The 22,940-nt window shown below is 33.1% G+C and overlaps 1 protein-coding gene across 2 annotated transcripts in view; it reads left to right on the top strand.

Annotated features, from left to right (window-relative positions):
• The window catches only part of LOC128990641 (tetraspanin-5-like), a 70,091-nt gene extending 50,183 nt beyond the window's left edge, over positions 1-19,908 (top strand). Inside the window, exons 2-9 of one of the 2 annotated variants that reach the window (XM_054413124.1) lie at positions 6,014-6,134; positions 8,032-8,105; positions 8,706-8,780; positions 11,790-11,888; positions 13,826-13,954; positions 14,720-14,770; positions 16,526-16,642; positions 17,957-19,908. In XM_054413124.1, coding sequence (XP_054269099.1) covers positions 6,014-6,134; positions 8,032-8,105; positions 8,706-8,780; positions 11,790-11,888; positions 13,826-13,954; positions 14,720-14,770; positions 16,526-16,642; positions 17,957-18,025 — 735 coding nt within the window. In that variant the 3' untranslated portion in view covers positions 18,026-19,908. The remainder of the gene's footprint in view (positions 1-6,013; positions 6,135-8,031; positions 8,106-8,705; positions 8,781-11,789; positions 11,889-13,825; positions 13,955-14,719; positions 14,771-16,525; positions 16,643-17,956) is intronic. The other variant, XM_054413125.1, reaches the window with a different exon arrangement.
• The last annotated feature ends 3,032 nt before the right edge of the window (positions 19,909-22,940 follow it).

A 22,940-nucleotide genomic window follows, 5' to 3' on the forward strand; every position in this document is an offset into this window, starting at 1 on the left:
TGCTAGGGGTATATATCCCCATACCTTTCGGAGTAACCCACTCCCTTATGTTACCTTTGGTCACTCAATGGTGTTGTCATTGTCAGTTTCGAGGATAATTTAGCAGAATGAACATCGTAGAATCCACAAAGAAGGGCTCAATGTTCAATCATTTCGTCTACTACAATTGACCTACTGTACATTATCATCGATATGTCGCACAATTGATAAGAATGCAACAATAAGCTACAATAAAACCTTTCTGAAACCTCTAACCGAATAAATGAATCGATAAATAATATCGAACCATGCAGTTGCTTACAATCGACATTTACAACTGTTCACAACAGTTTACTTGTACTCCTTAGAGACTAAAAAGGCTTTTTACTACTGGTGATTAAAAACGTTATATAGTTTAGACCCATATGGTTTCGTCTTTTATTTGCTATCTAAAGGTTATACATCGAAGTGAAGGATCACGGGTTCATACATAAAACCCCATTATAAAAAGGTTTGTCATAATTACAGGTTCTAAAAAGGTAACCATGTAAATAAATCAATAACTTGAGGGTGGGGCAAGCCCAAAATGACACTTTTAGCTACCATTCGTCCCTCTGCTATATCATAAGATGTACAAGGACACCTACATCGAAAACATTGGTTAATCAAAACGGGTGACAAGTTATTTCACAAAAAACCGTATGGTATCAGGTACACAGTTTCATTGTATGATAACACTTAGCTAAACTAAAGAGACAATACCCCCGCCGCAGCTAACCGAATTTCCGACTAAGTGAATTTCCTTTTGTCTGAATTGATTTTTAATTGAATGTAGCCTATATAAATAAAATTAGGTTTAACGAGTACCTAGGTTGGCTGCTACAAGGAAACTATTAAAGTGGAGTTTTAGTTAAATATGAATAGCTTAGTATAAAATAAATAAATTTGCCAAGTTTGATCAAAATATATCCATAAACAAGCAAACTAAAATTACTAATGTTATCGCGTTCACGGACGTATATAAATCTATACAAAATAAAAAGTAAATTGGTCACGGACATAGGTCGGTGCGGTGCCACCTACGGTAATAGCTACTTCCCTATAGGGAATTCGCTAAAAACATCAATTTTTTTTGCGAATTTGACATTTTGATACAGAAGACGTAAGTATCGTTAATTTATTTATATTGGACCTATATGTGTAGGTAAATAACAACAGGCTTCATTCCGATATTGGTGGTTCGTAAACTTAATCAAGGTGATTCAACCTTACACATTCATGCCAAATTTAATCAAAATCGCACGAGAAGCGATAAGCATAGGCCGGGAGCGCGCCCGAGTTCACGTGCAAACCTCGCACCGTCAAGTTAATGATTTTTTTAAATATTCGTGGGAATGCATGGGGATTTGTAATGTTTATTGAGTTGTACAATAGTATTGAACATTTATATGGGCTTGTATAGGCCGAAAGCAGGGTCTTTAGAAAATGGCTAAAATCAACTCATCCATGTTATTCTTATGGAGAAAAAGTGCCTAAAGTGAGGTCATATTACTATGTTATACCTACTTTACATTTAATTGGTAAATAAATTAAAGAATTAGCTTTTTTAGCTTGATTTTGAATATACTATATGAGGATTATATGTAGGGATATGTAGGCAAATATCAGGATTTTTGGAATTAGTGGCTGAAAAATGATCCCCATGTTATTCTTAAGGGGAAAAACGCCTAAAGTGAGGTATCTTTGTGGTATTGCCACTACACGTTTTAGAGAGTTAATTTGTAAACTTAATATGTACTTTTATTTCTAGACTTAAGATAAACTTAAATTGATATAAGGCCTGTCTCAACTCCCAGGGTTCACGAAGCGCGATGTATTACTACCAAACCTGGTACAGTTACAAACTAATTTTTTTTCGTAATTTCCTCTCTGTTGAGTTATTGGTAGTTAATTGGTTTTAGGTAGCCCTTATACTGAAACGGTGGAGTGTACTGTGAATTGTTGTCAATCAGTGAACGATATTTTTGGTGGCATCAATTTGCAATTATTAGATTTAAAATTATGTGTAACCATTAGCATGGGTCACGAGGTGACTGCGTGCAACCACTTTACGCTGAAAGTAAAATGTGGTAGGAACATAAGTCCTCAATAACCCTATTAGTGCAGTTGATTGGTTCCGCCATTGTTAACCTGTCAAAACTGCTAACCCTCATTTAATTAGCTGGCGCGGCGCTGGTGCTACGCGGCGCAAATACTACTCGGCGCAAATACTACTCAACCCTCCCCCTCGGCTCAAAACCCGATTTGTCCCCAAGTTTCCGTGTCCCTAAGTTTCCTCGTCCCCATCTTTCCGGACACCGGATGCACATCATCTTAAAGGGTTAGTCAAGTGAGTTCATTGCCGGAAACCGCGTCTCAAAAGGTTTATCTGTTACAAAATGGTGGCTGTCCAAAGTTCTTGTGGAGTATACCTGCACTCTGCACAGGCCTTAGTTTTGGTAAATATTCGTTTTAAACGTTAGCTTGAGAGCTGAAATTGTATTTTAAAGTCAACTAGCTAATAGACTAATATTATTCAATCTTCAAAACAAATTTAACCGGGTGTCAGATTTCCCGGCTGTTGTTGACTATGAGGATTTACCAATACTAAGGCCTCTGCAGGTATGTTTCGCAATAACTTTGGACTGCTGCCATTTTGTAACGGATGAACCTTTTTTGACGCGGTTTCCGGCAATGAACTCCACTTGACCAGACCTCTAAAATGACATCCATATCAATCTATGCCTACATTAAATATTATGTACCTACTCCTCATGGGCCGTCCCCTGATGAAGGTAAAAACATGGAAATGCTTGCAAAAAGTAGTTTTCATACTCAAAGGTTGATTTGAAAGGTTTGAATTTTCTAAAGAATTTAGTTAAAAAGATATCAAGCCGCTTCCAGACTTTTTTGTCACCCTGTATATATATAGTCAATGGTAATATAGGCTACTGGTGCTACCGCATGAGGAAAAATATAAGTTGTAAAAAAAAAATTGAAAATCGGCCCATGAATTTGTGAGATAATCCCCCCCTTTCCCCCTACCCATTACTTTTTTTAAATAGCAAGGTAGCTTACCCCTTGTGACATATCAAATGAAAGAGCATGAAAAAAGAAAATGTTTGATGAAATTTTTTCATTTGATATGTCACAAGGGGTACCTTGCTATTATAAAAAAAGTTATCGGTAGTGGGAAAGGGGGGGATTATCTCACAAATTCATGATCCGATTTTCAATTTTTTTTCACCAAACATTTTCTTTTTTCATGCTCTTTCATTTGATATGTCACAAGGGGTACCTTGCTATTTGAAAAAAATAAGTTGTGGGCAGGGGGGGAATGTGAATGTAACGTTGAATTCAAAACAATTGGGCCCCCTACGTCAATAGATGATTCCCGCATACTGCATATTTCTATATATTGCGGTTTTTACATAAATAATGATGCAAGTTAAAAAAAAAAAACACCCTGTATATAAGGATTCGTTATGCTAGTGTGTAGTGTCCACAAAATTTATCTATGTGGGGACTTAATACTACTCCTGCCATCGCTTTTAAGTTTAATAAAAACTACATTTATGTCTGTTTTATGAGATTGCTTATTTTAAGAATTAAATGTATTCTTAAATTTATTTTTCCAGGGTCCAAGGGGGGGGGGCTTTAGCCCCTGTAGCCCCCCCCCCTTGGAACCGCCACTGGTTATTTTAACTACTGTATTTCCCTTCTCGGTAAATCCATGTTTATGTTGAATATGTAGCCAATAAACATAACCTAAGCCCACTTCACTTCAAATCAGAGGTTTAAACGTGTCTAAAATCCTTCTCTATTTAGAAAGGATAACATACATAATTATTCAGAAATTTGATTGAATCAATCTTTCCTCAATCTGAATACACACGTATTTCCACATGATCATAATACAATTGTACATGATTAACTTGACTGTTTCTGAGAAGAGTAATTTATTAAATTGATTCAAGTTAGTTTAACTACGTTATTTCCTTCTCCAGTTCTTAGTACTGCTGACGTTTACTAAGCCATTTTCCTCAGTCAGTTTTCCCTCAGTTCGCTTTTTGCTAATTTCTAATATAGTACACTTATGGATCCCTTCAGTGTTTGTATTCGTGAAGCAAGGTAGGTTAAAACCGATGAATCCAGTGTGACTAAACGTGTTGGTGTGAGTGTGTTTGTGTATACAAGAGCTGCGTGTGTGAATGTGATGCCCCTGGGACGCTACAGCCCTGTCCAATCCACTGTCACAAAGGTCTATTTTATTGTGACCCTGTTTGCCATCTCTCAGTAGTGCCATTGAAACAAAAGTTAAATCCAAAAGACAAATTATAAAAAATTGGTTTTTGTAATATTATTGACTTGCGTCTTTGGTATGCTCATCCTATTGTTAAGTATGGCATTTTTTTATGTATATATCAATGCCCAGTCATGTTGTGCAGTTGATGCTACTGAACATTCCTCTCTTGTTTTGGGTTAAATAATCGTAAAACCAATGAGTTGTTTACAAACGTTTCCTTATTTGGTAAAATAGTTTTAAAGATCTGGTTAAAAATTAGGAATATATGAATGGCAACATCAGAACACACTCACCATTTATGTGTGGTTATGGTTACACATATGAATAATAGTCCCTGAGTCTGACAAATCTACAATAAGTATTTTTAATCTGCGGTATCCAAGAATGATTTCTGCTTTATTACCAAACAAGTTTATTGGTCTTAACGTATAGATAGGTACCATTGTAAAGTGTAAATTAAAAATTATCTGTTATTAATTTCCCTCTTTCACATTATTTTCCCAAATGGAATACATCAGTTGGAATACATTTATCAAGTTTTTGCATAAAAGGTGATTTTTAATATCCTTGTTAAAAAAACTTTCAATTTACCTAATTGTTTAGTATCTGGAGACGCAGCCATGGTTCTGTATAGTTGATTTCCATTGTACCCCTATATCGAGATATCTTCAGTGTAATCTTTGCTCAATAGTAACAACGGTTTTCCCTTTGTCCTGTATTTGGTAATTGCTAATATACTGTGGATGGCTTGTTATAAACACATGTTAAGTCTTTTTTTTAACTATTTCCTTGTTATTTTTTCAACCAACTTGTTTACTTGTCAGCCCATAAAGCCAATGTTAAAAATGTTGACTTTCAATTTAAATTGTTATGTAATTAGATTTATGTTGGCATTTTTACTGCAGGAAACAAGTGTTTAGGCCAAATATAAATTATTATTTGAAGGAAATCGTGAAGCCGTTTTCGAGAACTTAGTGCAAGCATATATACAAGCAAAAATTGCTCATAGAAGAGTATAGGATTATTGTATATAAATGTTTATTATTGTTATTTGTAAATTACGGTTGTATTTATTGCGCAATGATAGAAAATATCACAAATATAAAAAAATATTTAAAAAGAAGTCCAGTTACAGAAACATAATTCCAGGATATCTGTTTCTCAATAACAAAGAATTTTCCAAAGAACAAATAACTAGCGAGATGGGTAACAATCCTAGCCAAGGAAATGAGTTTGTTTCTGTTTTGTGTTTTGGAGACAGAACAAAACAGAGACTGGTTTTTACTTTATTGTTGTTGGTATGTTTTGTATATCCCTAAAATGTCTTTTCAATATGAATGTCCAGAAAAAATCCCTTTTCTAATATACTGAAGCGAGATATTCTAAAAATAAAAAAAGTATATCATCGTCAATAGAAATGGGCCAATAATTTTATAGGTACAGTATGTTACTATATTGGATACAGTCAACCATTCATACTCGTTAAAGAAAAAATAAATATAAAACTTTCAGCTAACTAGACATTGTTTGTAAAAGGTGTGACTGTAAAATTTACTTTCAATAATAAAAAAACTCTCTTTATCCTTTGATGTTTTCAAAAAATTCTGTCAAAACAATAATTTATTATGTTTACCAACCACAATTCATAATGCCATTTGATTGTTAACATTGGTATTTCTTTCTTTACAGTTGGTAGGCCTGGGTATCCTGTCTATCGGAGTGTGGGCCTGGTCAGAGAAAGATACCTTCAACAACCTTAGCAGGCTAGCCAACATCGCACTTGATCCTGCCTTCGTACTTATCATCACTGGTAGGTTATACTATTGACTAAGGATTGAACTAGCAACTATACATACCACAACCATGAGTTCAATGTTTCATACCATTGTTTTAGAACAAAATTGAACAACCAAAATTGTACACAGGTGTAAAGTTTGTTTCTCTCAAATTTGCTAACTTATTAAACAAAATCAAGCTTTAACCAACCTACTTGTGAATAAAGTATCTTCTATATCACATAAACAAAGATGTCATAATATTGAAAACTTAGGGTGAAAATATAAAGTGTAAAAATAACAGAGTGGTCCAAATAGAACTGACACATTTTAACATTAATTTTTATTCACAAAATGTTAACTAAATGGTGACATTTACATTTAAGTTATGTACAGATAGAACAAATCAAATCAAATCAAAAATGCCTTTATTTAGCAAGCGTTCCTCAGTATATACTGCTTTACAGGATAACTCTTGTCAATTTACTAATACTATATAAAACTAATAACAGAAAGTTTAACATAAGTAAAACATATCAAAAATTGTTTGGTGTTTGGTGATATTCAATAAATCTCAATATGGCCACTATTTAAGGCTCTGTCGGCGGCGTTAAATCAAAATTTATAACATCACACACCTTCACTTAATGTTAATGTTTGGTGGGAGGTTGAATTTAGATTTGGCATCAGAGTCTTAATGGGGGCCATATTGAGATTTATCGAATGCCACCAAAAACTTTTTGAGTTTTCTATCTGTACGTATGTAAATTATACCATGCAGTTAAAATTTTGTAAATAAAAATGTATTTTAAAATGTGTCAGTTCTTTTTGGACCAACCTGTATTTAATCATAGACAAAAATTTTATACGATAGCACCTTCTGTGGGGGTTCATCCATTAAACTATGTTCTTGTGATGTAGAACATAGAACATTGGCTACAGCTGGTTCGTATGTTTACTTACTGATCAGAAAATACAATGGTTTTTTTTTAAATAGCCTACTGTAGGATATCCATAAAGCCAACGATTGTTATGATATGTATTTTAAATTTATTAAAAGTAGTTATTCTACATGTTTGAATATGATTTTGTGCTGTTCGTAGAAACTAGTAATGAATAAAAATGTTGAATTGATTTTTGCTCTTAATATAATGACAATATCCTCTAGTTGTATATTGTGTTTCACCATAGCCATTTATTGTCAGTTATCTGATGCTGGTATAGGACTAAACCAGGGAGTTGCATGTTTAACTACAGTTACTTCCTCTATTAAAACTCAGTTGTAAATTATTTCTCTACTTGGTGACCTTCTTTCAACTTTTAAGGCTGGAATTTATTCTCTCACAAACCAGGGTATGAAGCTAAATCTTTGTCTAAGTACAACCAGAGTATGAAGCTAAATCCTCGTCCCTACATTATTTAAAATACATGTTACATGTTAATAGTTTGGTGGATGTATTGTAAAAGAAAGATCGAAACCACGGTTTTCTTTTTAAATTTGTTATCGGCAAAATGTGTGAGGTTGAATATGAGCATAGTGAATTTATACCATAAACAAAACTGGCAACACATTTTTGGGATTAGGGGATTGCAAAGTTTGACAGATAAAGAGATTGATAGCTAAAACCATTGACTTTATATCTACACGATGGTTATTTTTGTTACACTCTATAGTAGGGGGGGGGGGGGATAAATTAGTGGGAAGCTTTAAACTTGAAAATGATTTAATTTACTTACAAAAAATGGGAGACTGAAACAATAAACTATAAAATTGGAACAATCACTATTAAACATATTAAATAATGCCATCTATTTTCATGGACATTAGAAATTGATCTTTAAAGATTTTGGAGTTTCATTGAACAGTATTGGCAAATATGACAGATTGTTCGAACTAATGAATTTTGCAGTAAAGTTTAATATTTTTTTTAGGGGCTGTGACTTTCATAATCGGGTTCACCGGTTGTGTTGGAGCTCTCAGAGAGAATACTTGTCTCCTGGCCGCAGTGAGTGTTTCTCATAAAACATAGTTGTAAAATTCATCATTGTATCACCAAACTTAATTTCTAGTATAAGGCTTGAAGATTTTGTTTACATTTTAAATATTTGTATTCAAATTAAAGGAAAACTTACTAACCGTGTTAAAACAGTTCAGTGTGGGCGTTTACTCCACTAAGACTATTCAATGAATATATACACTGACTTACTGTACTGCACAAAAACCAAACAGTGCAGTTGGAAAAAATCAAATTTTGCAATTGGAAAAAAACAAATTGTATAGCTAATTCTGAAACCAATTAGGTTAGGACTTGTTTTGCACCGATGTAAATGTTACTAATCAGAACTCATGTTATTATCTTAATGATGTGGTTAATGCATAGGAAATTAGATTGGACTAATGAAATGTATGTATCAAATTAATCCCGCCATGTTATTTTGTTGTAACACTAATTAATTTGTTTAAAAAAATACTTAACCATACTACATGAAATTGAATTAGAATCTGTATAGTGAATTAGAACCATAATGCAATGCTAGGAATTGAACAAAGTATTATTTGTCTTTCTAAAAAAAAAATCTTCACTAATGGTAATGATTTTTTTCAGTATGCCTTTTTCCTTGCTGTGATTTTGCTCCTAGAAATAACTGCAGTGTTCATGCTATTCATATTTAGAGATTGGGTGAGTATTGTATTTAAAAATTTAGTAATTATATTCCATTTGATTATTGTTGATTGGAGTATGAGCTTTCTTGCTAACTAATATAAGCTGTACTTCTATTTTTGAAAGACATGTTTTTTAGGCGAGGTTTATTATACTGTATTGATCAGCTTGTGGGCTTCACTCACCTTAATTTGTTAATCCAGGACTCGTCAAATGTAACACAACGAAGACACAAACACACATACACGCACATAAAAATCGTCCTTGGATTAATTTACTCCGACGTTTCGCGGGACCAAGATAACGTCCCGCTTCCTCAGGGAATTAAAACTTTGTTTCTCTCGCGTACACGAGCCGAACGCCACGACTGCCGGATCAGCTGTTCCAGTAGAGGGGGGGAGGGCAGGGGGGTTGGTGGACGTACTGGTTATTGTAGATAAGCCTTTGACATCCTTGGCCTTGTCTCCTTGTCTCTCAGCTGTTCTAGTTCTTCTTTAATTATTGGTAAATAAACAGTACTAACATCCACCGATGGTCGTGATAGAGGCTCATCTTCAATAGCCATAAATAGCGACTCTGCCATGTTCCGTTTCCTCCAATCCGGTTCTTTGTATAGAATTTTGCTGGAATCCCATTTTACTGTATGATTTGTCTCTAATACATGTTCACAGATTCTCGAGCCATACCTATCCTTATTTTTAACCTTTTTAACGTGTTCGTTAATCCTCACCGTCACTGGCCTTGACGTTTGCCCTACGTAGTTTCTACCACACGAACAAGGAATTTTATAGATAATATTTTTTGTGTTTTGCTGTTCATTTTCAGGTTTTAGTTTGGTGAGACGTACACCAACCAATTAACAACCAAAACACTAACATACACTAACAAACTAAACACTAACAAATTAAGGTGAGTGAAGCCCACAAGCTGATCAATACAGTATAATATAAGCTGACTATATAGCCAAGACCATTTGATAAACTGCAGCTTATAGTGTTGAACCATGGTCAATCTCTTTGCTTTTCTCAGGATCGAACCAGTGGCCTAATTACTCGGTCAGCAATGTATTCACTCAGCTATAGTGTAGATTTAAAATTTTTATTTTCGTCAAACAGAAATAGCCAACCGGTTTGTTTTCTCAAAAGTTGCAATGTTTCCACATCAAAATGCTACTTAGTTAACATAGCAAGAAACTTGAACTATTGATTTGATAACTTTAGCCAAGAAAGAGTGTATAACAATTAAAAATAAAAATTCTTGATAAAGTTAAGTACCGTACTGTATGGTTGAGTTGAACAAGCTAAGAATACTATACTGTACCAAGATTTGCATTATAAAGATGTGAAATGTATGATTTATAAAAAAACACAAGGGGAAGTTCTTTTAAACCTTCCCTTTGAAACAATTGCTTTTCATATTTACTTTATTCTGCCTTTGATGTGAGGAAATTGGTTTTATGTCAGAACAAAGCCCTTTTTTATGCTCCCTTATTTATTATTATTTTGTTCTTAGTTTCCTTGTGGCTCTGTTTCTCCCATACACTTAAAAGCCTTCAAACAATGTATTCTATATTAAATTACCAATTTGAGGATGTGGTAAATTGTAGGTGAAGTTTATATTCAAATAAATTTACGTCTTTGTTACATTATGTGTGAAATTCAAGAGTACAAATGCAAAAACAATTTTACATAAACTGTTTTTAAAAGTAGCTGTTTCAGTTCAGTTCTTAGAATTGAAAAGTTTCACATAACAGCATTGTTTACTTCATAACTGCATAGTTTTTTTTTTTTTTTTACTTAACAACACGGGTAACGGACCAATGAGGTTCAAGGGAGAGAGTAAAATTGTAATGCTTCGAACTTAAACTAATCAGCTGTTTACCAATTTAATTGTTATATCTCGGTGCAATTAGTGATAGGTACAATGAGTCAATGCATCACTGTCAGTGGCAATGAGAGGTTATAAATAAAAACATAACCTCTCTTAGAGGTTTTGAGGAGTGATTATTAGTAATTAAAATTAAATGTAAAGTAGTGTACACAACTCACGTAAATAGTGTTAACGACACTTGTAGAAGTTTTTAAGGCACTCACTAAGGCTCGTACCTTAAACTTTCTACTCGTGTTGGTAACACTATCTTTATGGGATTGTTGCATAAATTACTTTTCAGTTGCAAAAAAAGACCTAGAACGTTCTTCTTAAATTCAAGTTCAATATTTTTACACAAAAAAATATGTAAAATAGCTTATTTGTGTGCTATCACTTTGGAGAAAGAAGAAACAGGAATGAACCGGTTCTAAGATCTGTAGTTCCCTGAGTTTTGATTACTCGTGAAGCATGACTCTCTAGTCAGTACCATGTAATTGCTGACACCAAGGTAAAACCGCAGGTCTATGGTGAAGGTCAACACAATTATCAATTGCAGCACAGATTTGTCGACTTCGACTGAGAAACAACAACTGAGAAAAAGATGTGGGAAATCAGTAGTCGGAGCTGTGAGGTCATGAAATATAAGTGAATTTTAAGTGTTCAATTTGTGGCTTTTGGCTAAGTTTATTTTTAATTATTTTTTTCACTCCCTCAGTTTGGTATTACAGTATAAGAAATGTTTGTAAAATACCACTTCTCATATTTTTATTACTTTGCTTATTTTAATTTCTAACTTCAACTTCATCAATCTTTGGTAAATATTATATCACAAAAGTAGCCGCAAAGCAGAAAATTAGGATTTTTACAAAAACAACTCAAACGATTTTGATTAACTTCGTATGTTATGGTCCTTTTACCTCCAAGCAAAACCATACAACCCCTAATGCTGTAAAAAGGTTAAAAGGTTACTGAAGTTTTTATTTTATTTTACCCATGAAATAACAGTTACTCCCTCCACTTACCCATTACAAGGTTTGTACAGAAGCTAATGGGGGAAAGTAAATGTCAGTTTGCTGATATGTTAATTTATTATCTGTCACTATTTTCTATTTACAAATGAAACGTCATTTAATATACCTATTGATCTTTTGGTTACAGATCAAACTACAAGCAACGTCCGGATTCCAGGCCTTCATCATTCACTACAGGGAAGATCCTGACCAGCAGAACCTGATAGACTGGATACAAGAAGACTGGGTATGATGAACACAGTAATGGTTAACCACGTACAACACAAAAATTTAATTTCATCCTCAGTACTTCAGTCCCATTCTGCTTATACGTAAACGAAATTTGCTCCCTAGGTTATGGGAGTTAAATTTGGAATTTTCTTTTACGAGTTCATTTTAGTTCTTCTACCGATTTTCATGATTGAGATCTCAAATTGAAGGTATGCACCCACAGATTTTCACATCAACCATCAGCATATATTTGTCTACAGTCCCACTCGGCTTATACGTAAACAAAATTTGCTCCCCATGTATTTCTTAAGGGAGTTAAATTTGTTTTTTTTTTCTTTTCGGAGTTTGTTTGGCTCACCCGACCGATTTTCATGATTGAGGTCTCGAATTGATAGTATGCACGATAGATTTCATTTATATTCATATTTATCTACTGTATTACTTGATCAAAATATAAATTAATTTTTTTTTTAATTCTTACAACTATTTAAGATGTATTTTCACCAGTTATAATTATATAATCCTACATATTTTGGTCTAAGAACCTTCAGTGAAATGCCGGCTATCATTTAAGCCACAAATCCGACAAGTTTCAAGCAAACGAAAGGTGGACAACCAACATAAAAGGTTTTTCTATGATTAAAAATCAATAGATCTAGCATTGTTTATGTTTTTTTTCATATGTTTTAGACTCCAAATAATCAGTAAATTATAGGCTTTAATTTTTAGATATTAATCGATTTGAATCAGTTAAGTTCAAGATACTGTATTACTCAATCAAAAATCATAAATTTGATTATTTCTCGGATATAATATTTATTTCGAGCTGCGGAGCAGCATGGGTCCTCTACCTTATAATCTATTCATTTTGGGGGCTTCCAATTAATCAGTTTACACATTTTTTATAAAGAACACAAGTTCAAGATTATTATTATTATTACTACACTCAATCAAAAATGATAACTTTGATTATTTCTTGGATATGATATTTATTTCAACGCTGCGGAGCAGCATGGGTCCTCTAGTTTATATTAATTTAAGTCACAAACAAAATATTTCCTTAAAACTTATTAGATACCGGTATTGAGATGAAGTCAAATAGTGTATAAAAGTGAAATTGTTCAGATGAAATTGTTTAACTGTTCTGCAGTGACTGGTGAAATTGTAAGATAAGTAATTAATAGAGCAGTTTGGAAAAGAAGCAAGCAAACCTTTGAGAACAGTACTTTCTGTATAATTTATCAAAGCTTTGAAAAAACTTATGACAGGTATTTGATTTTCAAATCACAAATAAGGTATATAAAAACTCTTTTGTTTCCATTTCTCTGGATTTTTAGAACATATATATACTTTTCCAAAATTGCATTTTTAAGGTAAAAACCATATGAATAGCTTGATTGATTTGTTACACGTCAAGTTTTTTACAAAGAAAAACTATTAAATTTGGAAAACACATTAAGTCAGGGTATTTTTGAGTTTGTTAGCTTTAGATATTGGCCTCACTGCATTTTGGTTTTCACACTTTCAACAATCAAATTTATACCTCTTTGCTAAGTTAAAGAAAGCCCAAACTTAAACCTCACTCTTCCCACTGAAATTTCACAATCATTTACACACTGTCAAATTTAAAACCCTTTTAATTACGGTCTTTAATTACGAGATTTATATAATTTTTTTATTTACATTTTTCACGCTTTTAAGACATGAATAATTTTATTAAGATCGCTTAAAAACTATTTGTATAATGTTGCTTGCTAACATAAAAATTACCCGAATTGATTGCAAAAGTTGTGGACATCTACTATATAATTATTATCAATAACTTTAAAACAATGATTGTATTCATAGAAAAAAAAAATATTCATAAAACAAGTATTCATAAAAAAAGTTCAAACTAGTTCAGATTTAACCTCTTGTTGAACTTTAACCTTCCAAGTTTGGTTTGTTGAACAGTTGCAGTGTTGCGGTATCGAGGGGCCCAAAGACTGGGACAGAAACAACTACTTCAATTGTTCCTCGAGGGACGTTGGTAGCAGAGAAGCTTGCGGAGTTCCGTTCTCTTGTTGCAAAAGAAAACCCAATGTAAGTTGTAAATATTTTAATTGAAAAAAAATTTAGTATTACAAGAGTACATAATTTAAATATTTATTTAATTTATATTTTACTTAAACAAGGAAATATGTTCGGCAACATTAGGGATAGTTTATTGGACTTTTCGAACATAGTTTGATCAAGCAAATAAATTGACATTTAAAAATATAGCTTTTGAAAAATGCTCTGATCAAAATATTACTTGTGATGGTGTAATTACTGTAATGTTTGTAACTTTTACTGCTTTTACTGTATTTTGAATGGAAAGATGTCATCATCTGTATTTTTGTGTTTCAAACAAAACTAATGTCTGCACTTCAAAGTACTGGATTAAACTGTTAAATGAAGTTTAACTGTACCAACAACATTCTCTAGACTTTTTCCCAACTGGCGCCAGTTTGAAAAATTTAAATACTAGACCTAATTGAAAATTTGGTTGATCTCTTCGTTTGCTTTGACACTGTTAAATTGTTTCCCCCTCTTCAAAGTGTTAGTACCGGTAGTCGTGTTATATGGTTTACTACATAGTACAGTGTATAAGGAGATATTTTCTATGTAACCGTATTGATTGAAACATTGAAATAGACTGAGGTTACACCTCTGAGTCATTGTTGGTGGGAAGGCCTCTCACCTTCTGTTAAGTAAGGGTGTAAAATCACCAAAGTATAACAACCCTTCGTAGAAGCTTCAGAGGGTGATCTAAGTTCACTTTCAATGTACTGCTTAGCTGTAAATAATTGTTTTCATCTTTTTTAGGAAGTTATAAAAAACAAACAATGTGGATATGATGTCCGCAAACCTGGATATGTAAGTATAAGACTTCTGTGTTAATTATTTGTATCTAATTGTTACATTGGATTTACATTGAATCCTTGAAATGTTCAATTTAGTTAGGAGAAGCGATGTAACATAGCACAAGGACCTACCATTGCATCCTTCATCCTTGCTATTCTTGTGGACAAGTAACCTTAGGCCTGGGGTTTGAGCCTAGCCCTAAAACAAAAACAATTAAATTTTTTGGTGGTGTAAGATTTGAGCTGTTCATTGGTGCAATAGCTGGTCTATTTACTGCCACAGACTGAACTTACATAAGGGAATCTAATAGCAATGAGTAATTGATTTAATATTACAAAAAAATAAACAATGCAATAATTGGTTTCTTTTAGCGTTTCTGTTGATTTGACATCAAATTTGACGCAAATCGGTAAATTTTTGCATGTTTTAATCACATTTGACAATGCCAAAGTTTTTATGAGAAATTCTTTTGCTCAAAGTATCGCATCATCTAAGAAACCCACATTGAAGCTTTAGTTCATAGGCAGAAAATTAGATGCATTTTGGAACTAGCACGAGTACCTATGTAAGTTGAATGATTAACGCTGTACTGTTTTGGCAGTTTGCAGACGGGTGGACGAACCTGTCCCCCGCACAGAGCGGGGAACACAAAATATTTGAGCGGGGGTGTTGGCGGGCGGGGGAGGAGTGGGTGGAGCATAACCTCATTCCTCTCCTAGTGGTTATGGTCACAAGTGTAGTGCTTCAGGTACTAACATGTCTTGCTAACCTGGTGGTGCAGCAGTGCAATAGGCTCTCAGTAGTTTAACAAGTACTATAGACTAACCAAACCTGTGGGGCAGTATGATTGTCAGGTCTACATATAAAGCACATTTCATTCATAGAAATTTTGGAAATTGCTCTGAAATTGTGAACATTATGATTACAAAACACACATCAGGGCCTAGTAGACATTCATGACATAATATGAATATGTCATTGAACCTGACTTCCTAAATCAACGGATATATACTGCGTGAGATGACTCAGATGTCCTTTGATTTCGAAATAATTTTAATCCATTGTACTGTTTAGCTCTAGTATATTGTGAATATAAAAAAAGGTTGGCCCTATGAGTTAGATTATTGAGAGTCTATTGAAATTATGTATTTACTTTTTACTGCAAAACAGCATTTTCTTGTGTACATGAACATGGCATGGTCTGTAGCTTGTACCAAATGACACCTTTTGCTTTTAAAAATGGGATTTAGTCTTTAAATTTGCAATTCTTCCCCTAGAAGTTTTCACATTTACTTGATATGATAAAAGCTTGAGTCATGTGCTTCTGTATCTAGTTGTTACTTATTAAATCTATTTACAAATAGTAAAAAAAGGCTTTCCTCCTAGCTCTAAATTCATGGTGTTGTCATTTTCATAAATTATTACTGTAGCTGTATTAACTTTTTATTTGGGTTGTGCATTTGGTCGAGCATTGTTAAATTTGTTTTGATTAAACCCAATGCTGTAATTAATAATGTCAACTAATGGGTACTTTATAACAAATCAGAAAATATGATTTTATCACACCTTGAAGTGTACAGCATATTATGAAGAAAGACTCTTGAAGACAAGGGTGGCATTTCTTGACTTTCTTTCTAACTTAGTTTTACTAACACAGCATGTGTGCATGGGGTGTTGTGTGCATGCTTTGGTTGATCAAGTGTCACAAGGGTGGTGGAATACCGTTCTCCGTTCAAGTTAACAGGTGAGTTTAACATTTGTTGCCAGAACTTTGATGCATCCAAGATCATAAATGAGAAGGGATGTGTGCAAGCAGGAGAGGAGTGGATAGAACGGAATCTTCTCCATATATGTACCATGGGACTTATAGTTACATTCCTGCAGGTATGTCGCATGTTTTGGTTTGCACGTTATTGTTTTATATCCTTGTACTGTATTGTATTTGTATTATATGACAGTTGAATGATGGCATACCAGTGTGCATATTTTAAGGAAAAAATTGAAACTAAACCAGTGTTATATCATATGATAGCCTTTTTACTAAGAATAAAATATTTGTTGGGTTTTTTACCCAAGTTTATTTATTGAATGCCCAAATGATCAGGGTAGCTATTTTAAGTTTCTAACCATCAAAAAGATAACAGTGCTTAATCATTTGAAGATGTATCACAGCATGTGGTATTAAATTAAATTACTAACTCTTAGCAGCTGGAAAGACTATTTTCATGTTGACTTAATCAGGGGGCCAACTGTGTGTTCACAGTCTTTTGATAAATTCTACATCAGTTCTTGCTGCTCAGAAACCATTGGAAAACCAGCAGAACTGGCCAAATAATTGTTTTGTAGAAAGTGTACTAATTGCTGATATCTACAGAGCAAATTTGAAACAAAAATAATTCTAAGGTGTTGGGAAGAAGCGGTCATAAAGGCTGTCAAGCTAATACACAGGCAACAATTGGCACTGACAGCTCATGTCAAAGCAATTGACCTCTGTTCACATCACATGCTATAGCCAATATCAGCAATTGAACTAAACAAATCTTCTTCAATTTTTTCAGGGTAAATTTACCTACTTTTAGATAGCAGCTAAGCTAGCTCTCTATTTTTATACTAAACCCTGAGTCTGCCTTAAGTAGTGCGGGGCCCTGTGCAAACACTCAGAGCGGGTGTCTTACTGCTAAATAGTTCTTCCTACCAATCGCCATATTGTTGCTCATGCTCGTAGGATGCATTTCTGCGATCACGGCAATATCCATAATCTTCTCTAATGATCTTGGTAAAAATTGTAGGGATTTATACAATTGCAGCGACTTTTGTGAGGGCAACATCTTGATCATGTTCAGCAATTGTGATTTTTAACTTGCTACAAAAATAGAACAAGCAACGGTTATTGGGGCCTTTTCAAAAACAAAATTTGCCAAGTCTGTTGTTTTAATGTTTTTGCCCAAAGCGCAGGGCCCTGTGTCCCTTTGCACATACCTACTGTAAGGCTGGCTCTGTTCAAACTTCAAACCAACTCAAAAGTAAGGCAATTATTTTACCAAAATGTTAAAATGGCTAAATTATATCTACATTTTTCAAGTATTCTTGCACCCTGATTGTTTTCTTCACATTGCTTAGTTGCCCACAAAGCTAAACGAAAGTGTGCATTTTGTTTGATAAAAAAATGTTTTATTACTCACCATATCACTATTACAGATAATCGGCATCTGCTTCTCGCAGAATCTACGAGCTGACATCTTCGCACAGAAGTCCAAGTGGCATTGACACGCGTTGGCCTCGGCTGTCTAGTCTCCACTGAACACCACACTTACTGTTGAACACCGTTTGAACCTGTCAACAATATGTGTTACTGTTGACATCACATTCACTGCAGTACCAGCATTATATATTAAGGTGTTAAAGCGAATGTTACAAACGTAACCTATATTTTTAAACACTGTCTAAATAAGTGTGTAGTCATCCTTAAAGTATTTGTTTTGATTGTATATTTTTTATGGACAATACCAAGTGAAACTAAACTCTTGTTTACGTCAACCCTTAAATCTTTTATGATTAGACTGAGAGAAATGTATTTTTTACGTAAGTTTACTTTGACATCAGCTGATCCTAAGATAATTAATGTTACGCATTAGGTGAGCAAGATATTTGGTTCAAGCTGTAAAGTATTTTTCACTCAACATCTAGACTGAAAATTTGAGTGCAGAACTTGTAAAAAGTCTTCTCCTTTAGTGAAAGATTAAGGCACAACTAAATGTCTGTATTTGAACAATAGAAACTGGCATATCCACTCTCAGCCTTCAATAGATTATATTTACTTTGAATAGTCAACAAGTGTGAGAATGAGGCAACCGGTTCATTTATTGCCTCATACTAAGTATTACTGTTCATGAGATTTTTTTTTGCTCACTCAAACAAATATTGAAATTTTCTGGTTTTGAAAACTAGCCATAGTTGGATATTCATGACTAAATATTCTGAAATGAATGAAGAGGTTTTAGTCAAGAGGAGAAGTACGAGGATTCGTGTCTCCCCAGTCATTCATAGTTGTAGCAAAGTATTGTGATAGTTTTGTATTGTGAGTGACTTTTGTACATTTTTATATGATTACTAGATGTGTTCAGATGTGTATTTGCGATCAAGTGACCAACATAGCTAACTAGCAATCAAATGTGTAAATAGATATGACGGCTAGTCTAGTGAAATTAAATAAATAAATTATTTTGTAAACTGCTTGACTGCCTCGATGTTGATTTGCCGCTTGTCAGAATGTCAAAGTGTGATACAACTTGTAAACTTGTTCATACCAACATCCTTAAATTATGTGTCATTGTCTTTGATGCCTTGATAGGAAAAAAAACAACTTGCAAAATCTGTAACAGGAAAAATAGATTGAGTGACGTACTATCACTCTCTTTCTCAATTTCACTTCTTGTGATCTAAGTAAGTGAAGGTTCTAAGATAAGTTTTGCTAAAAATTATTTATGTCTGATGGACTTGCAGACTTTTGACACATGACTAACAAAACACAAACAATACAGTGTTTCTTGTTAAAGTTAAGTCAATAAATTAGCTTGAAAACAATCAAAAGAGTCAAAACATAAGAATTCTCAGTCACTGGATGTTATTTAGTGATAATGCGTAATGCATGTCATAAATGGACAAGGAGAATGTAGCAAAATACAATTCAATAAATAGATGAATGTATATCCTAATACTCCTTACAATGTCCCATGTATTAAGTGGTTGATTGAGATGAGAAATAAAAAATATAATTGTAACCGACTAACTAAACACTAACAATCACTAAAATTTGTATCAGTCAAAATTTTAGACAAAAAATTCTTAACAAACTTAGTAATTTTTTCATCCATTTATCTTGTACAATTTTGTTTTAAAGAATGGATGTGTATGTACAAATAACAACCAGTGTGTTAATTAAGACATGTATTGTGATAAATCTCTGATAAGTTTCGGGAGTTCCTCCAAATTGTTTTATTTTGTACAAATGTTAACCATACTTACAAGAAAAGGTGCTTTCAGAAATTATGTTTTGTAGTATGTGAAACGCTATACCCATGTATTTATATGTATGGCTATATTGTAAATTTGTGTAAATATGTATTTAATATATTTTATATTAATTTTAATGTTGTTTGACTGTCGTGATTCCTTTTCCTTGAAACTCCATTCTTAAAAATAGATTAGTACCTTTTAGCGAATTTCCCATATAGGGAATAAGCTTTTGGTAAGACCTGGACAAGACCGATTTACTTTTTCATTTTCAGGTCCCTAGAGGGCAAAAACACCATCCGTTCAAATTCATATATATATCTGTGTCCGTTAGCTCGATAACTTGAGCAAAAATGATCCGATTTTGATGAAATTTGGTATACACGTGTAAACCTACATTATTCGAACGAGTTTGTGAACCACCATGATCGGACTATGAAAACAGGGGTTTATGAGGGGTTTTATGGGTAAAAATTGGTTTTTCCCATTTTTGACCCAAAAAACAAATAATTTAGTATATTGAAGCGTTATTATGCACCTAATGGTTACAGAGAAAATTCCAAAAAAATTGTAAATTTAAAATTCCCATGTTATTCTTATGGAGAATAAGTAAACTGTTGTAGTTTGCTTGTTTATGAACATACTTTGATAAAATTTGGAAAATGCATTTATTTCTTACTAAACTATTAACATTTTACAAAAAAACACTTTTACCCTCGCTTTTGCAGCAAACCTAGAGAAAAGAATTTATTTGTAAAAATAAATACCTCTGCCTTAAAAAATAAGGTTGCCAAAGACACAGAAAAATAGTAAACATAAAATATCGAAGGATTATTAATGTTAGAGATTAATGTTATTAATGCTGACTGATTAATTTTTGATGTTTTCCATATAGATGATTTCTCATTATGGCCAATGAACCTCTTAATGTTTCATGAATAATAATTTTCAAAAAGGATCTGTCCAAATCATATTGTTTCCAAAAGTTCACAAAAAATTTTGATAATGTTCCTCTAGAACCAATAAACAATCCAATCACCTCAATTTTCGAAATTTTAAAATTTTGCTTGAAATATTCAAAGGTATTTCAAGAACTCGTCAAACTAATTCTTTTTAAATAGGGAATAAATGTGATATTTTTTAGGAGACATGTTAGTAAAAAATGATGACATTTTAAATCCAATCAGGCAAATGGAAATTCACTTAGTCTGCAGATTTGCTGCGGCGGGGGTATTTTTTTAATATCTAAAAGATGTCTGTCGCGGTGTGTCTTGGCATCTGTAGCGTAATGTAATGTTACGCGGTAGATGTTGATGTGTCACCGCCTTAAAGGGTAAGTGTCAGGAGTGACTATGTTTTTGTTTGGGAAAATCACAAAAACAGTAGATCACTTTTGAACCGAAAAAACTTACAGTGTTACAGGTTATGGCCAGGTGTAGTCTATACCAAAACGGATACTTCTACCCAAAACTCAAACTCAGAAATGCTGTTGAAAAAATATAATTTCTCCATTTAGGCTACTATATGTATGGAACGAAAAGTAAAAGGGGGAGTATGCTTAATCTATGGTAAAACATCAACAAAAATAAAATACTATAAAATAAAATATTATAAGCATACCAATAAATATTTTACAAAACAACACAGAAAAATATATATTTTAATGTTGAAAATTAACCTACATGCATTACCAAAACCATTACGGTACCTCAATAATGGAGACAAAATGTGACAAACACACATAGTTCTTTGGCAAAACGTGTGCATGCCACATTAAACACATGAATATGTATCCTACATTTGCATGAATATCCTCTGTTTGAAATGCATATGTCATGTTTTACCTGTTCTGGTTGTGTTATGCTAGTCACTAATTTGATGTTCTTCGTGAGTAGATTTGATTACTTCTATATAAAATTACCCTCCAAATATAACATTGTAGACTTAGTTTTATGATTAATTTGGAATTAAAAAGTTAAAAATTGAATTAATACAGTTCAAAGTTATTGTTGAAGTTGAAGTCCATGTATATTGGAGGATTAGTAAAGAAATGTTGAATTGAATATTCAAACCATCACATTAACTTTCAAAGTACCTACACTAAAAATCGTAATATTTTAAAAAAAGAATCTTAGACTACCGGTATGTGTATTTATGTTTTGTAGGGAAGCCATATACTGTATACAACATAAACCTTACAAGTATCGGTACCATAAAGTTTACAGTGAATGGTTACGTAAATAAACTAAACCTATATAATTATCTTTAATAGATAGGTAATGTTAACAGTTAGGATTTTCTTACTCAACTTTAAATAGTTCAGGTTCTTTTATATTTTAAGGAATGACAACTAAGTTGATATTCCATATTTTTTCTGTTATTTGACTATTAGAGTACCAACAAAAACAAAAAATACCTGATTACAAGAAAATTTTAAATAACTTCTTGATCAAGAAAATTTTCTTTTCAAATAATTCCTCCTAATTTCCTCTTGTTCAAACAATTTACACTGTCGGAAAACTATATATTTTAAAGTATTATGGGTGGACATTTTTTTTTCAGAATATATTCTGTAGGGTTTTACCAAAATAGGATAAACAAATTGAGTCATTCAAAAAAGTCGCATTCATCTTTGCAGATGCGTCCATGAAACAGGGAAAGCTTTGAATAACTTGACAACAACATTGATTACAAATTCCCCCCTTCCCCCTCCCTACCCAGCAAATGGAGTTTGAGTTTGTCGGTCCTTTATCTCCATATTGCTCTGAAATTTGATTTGCCTCCTCGCTCAGCTCAAACCCGGTAGTTATTTTGTAACTCTACAGTTCACTTTTAACTTTTTCTTAAAATTTAGGGGATTTGTTGAGTTAGTAAAATAATCCAAACAAAAAAACTTTTAAATAAGTTGCACAATTAAAGGCTCAACTACTTAAATTGCTCATAGTAGGTAAAAATGTTTTAAATAATGCACATTGTTAAAAAAAATTATAGTTTATAATCTATATATTAATTTGAAACTGTTTTTCTTTGTCATAGCTATTTTGAGAGAACGGCTGGGCGTAGAAACTCGTTAGGGGTGTCTAAAGAAAGGTCTTGGTCTGTAGATGAGCCATCAAAAGAGAAACATGGTAAATTCCCTAGGGGCTCTGCCCCAGTGGCCTTTAAAGTC

This window comes from Macrosteles quadrilineatus, unplaced genomic scaffold, assembly GCF_028750875.1.
Source record: "Macrosteles quadrilineatus isolate MER2022 unplaced genomic scaffold, UCM_ALF_1.0 Scaffold_3__2_contigs__length_128488019, whole genome shotgun sequence".
Classification (NCBI taxonomy): Eukaryota; Metazoa; Arthropoda; class Insecta; order Hemiptera; family Cicadellidae; genus Macrosteles; species Macrosteles quadrilineatus.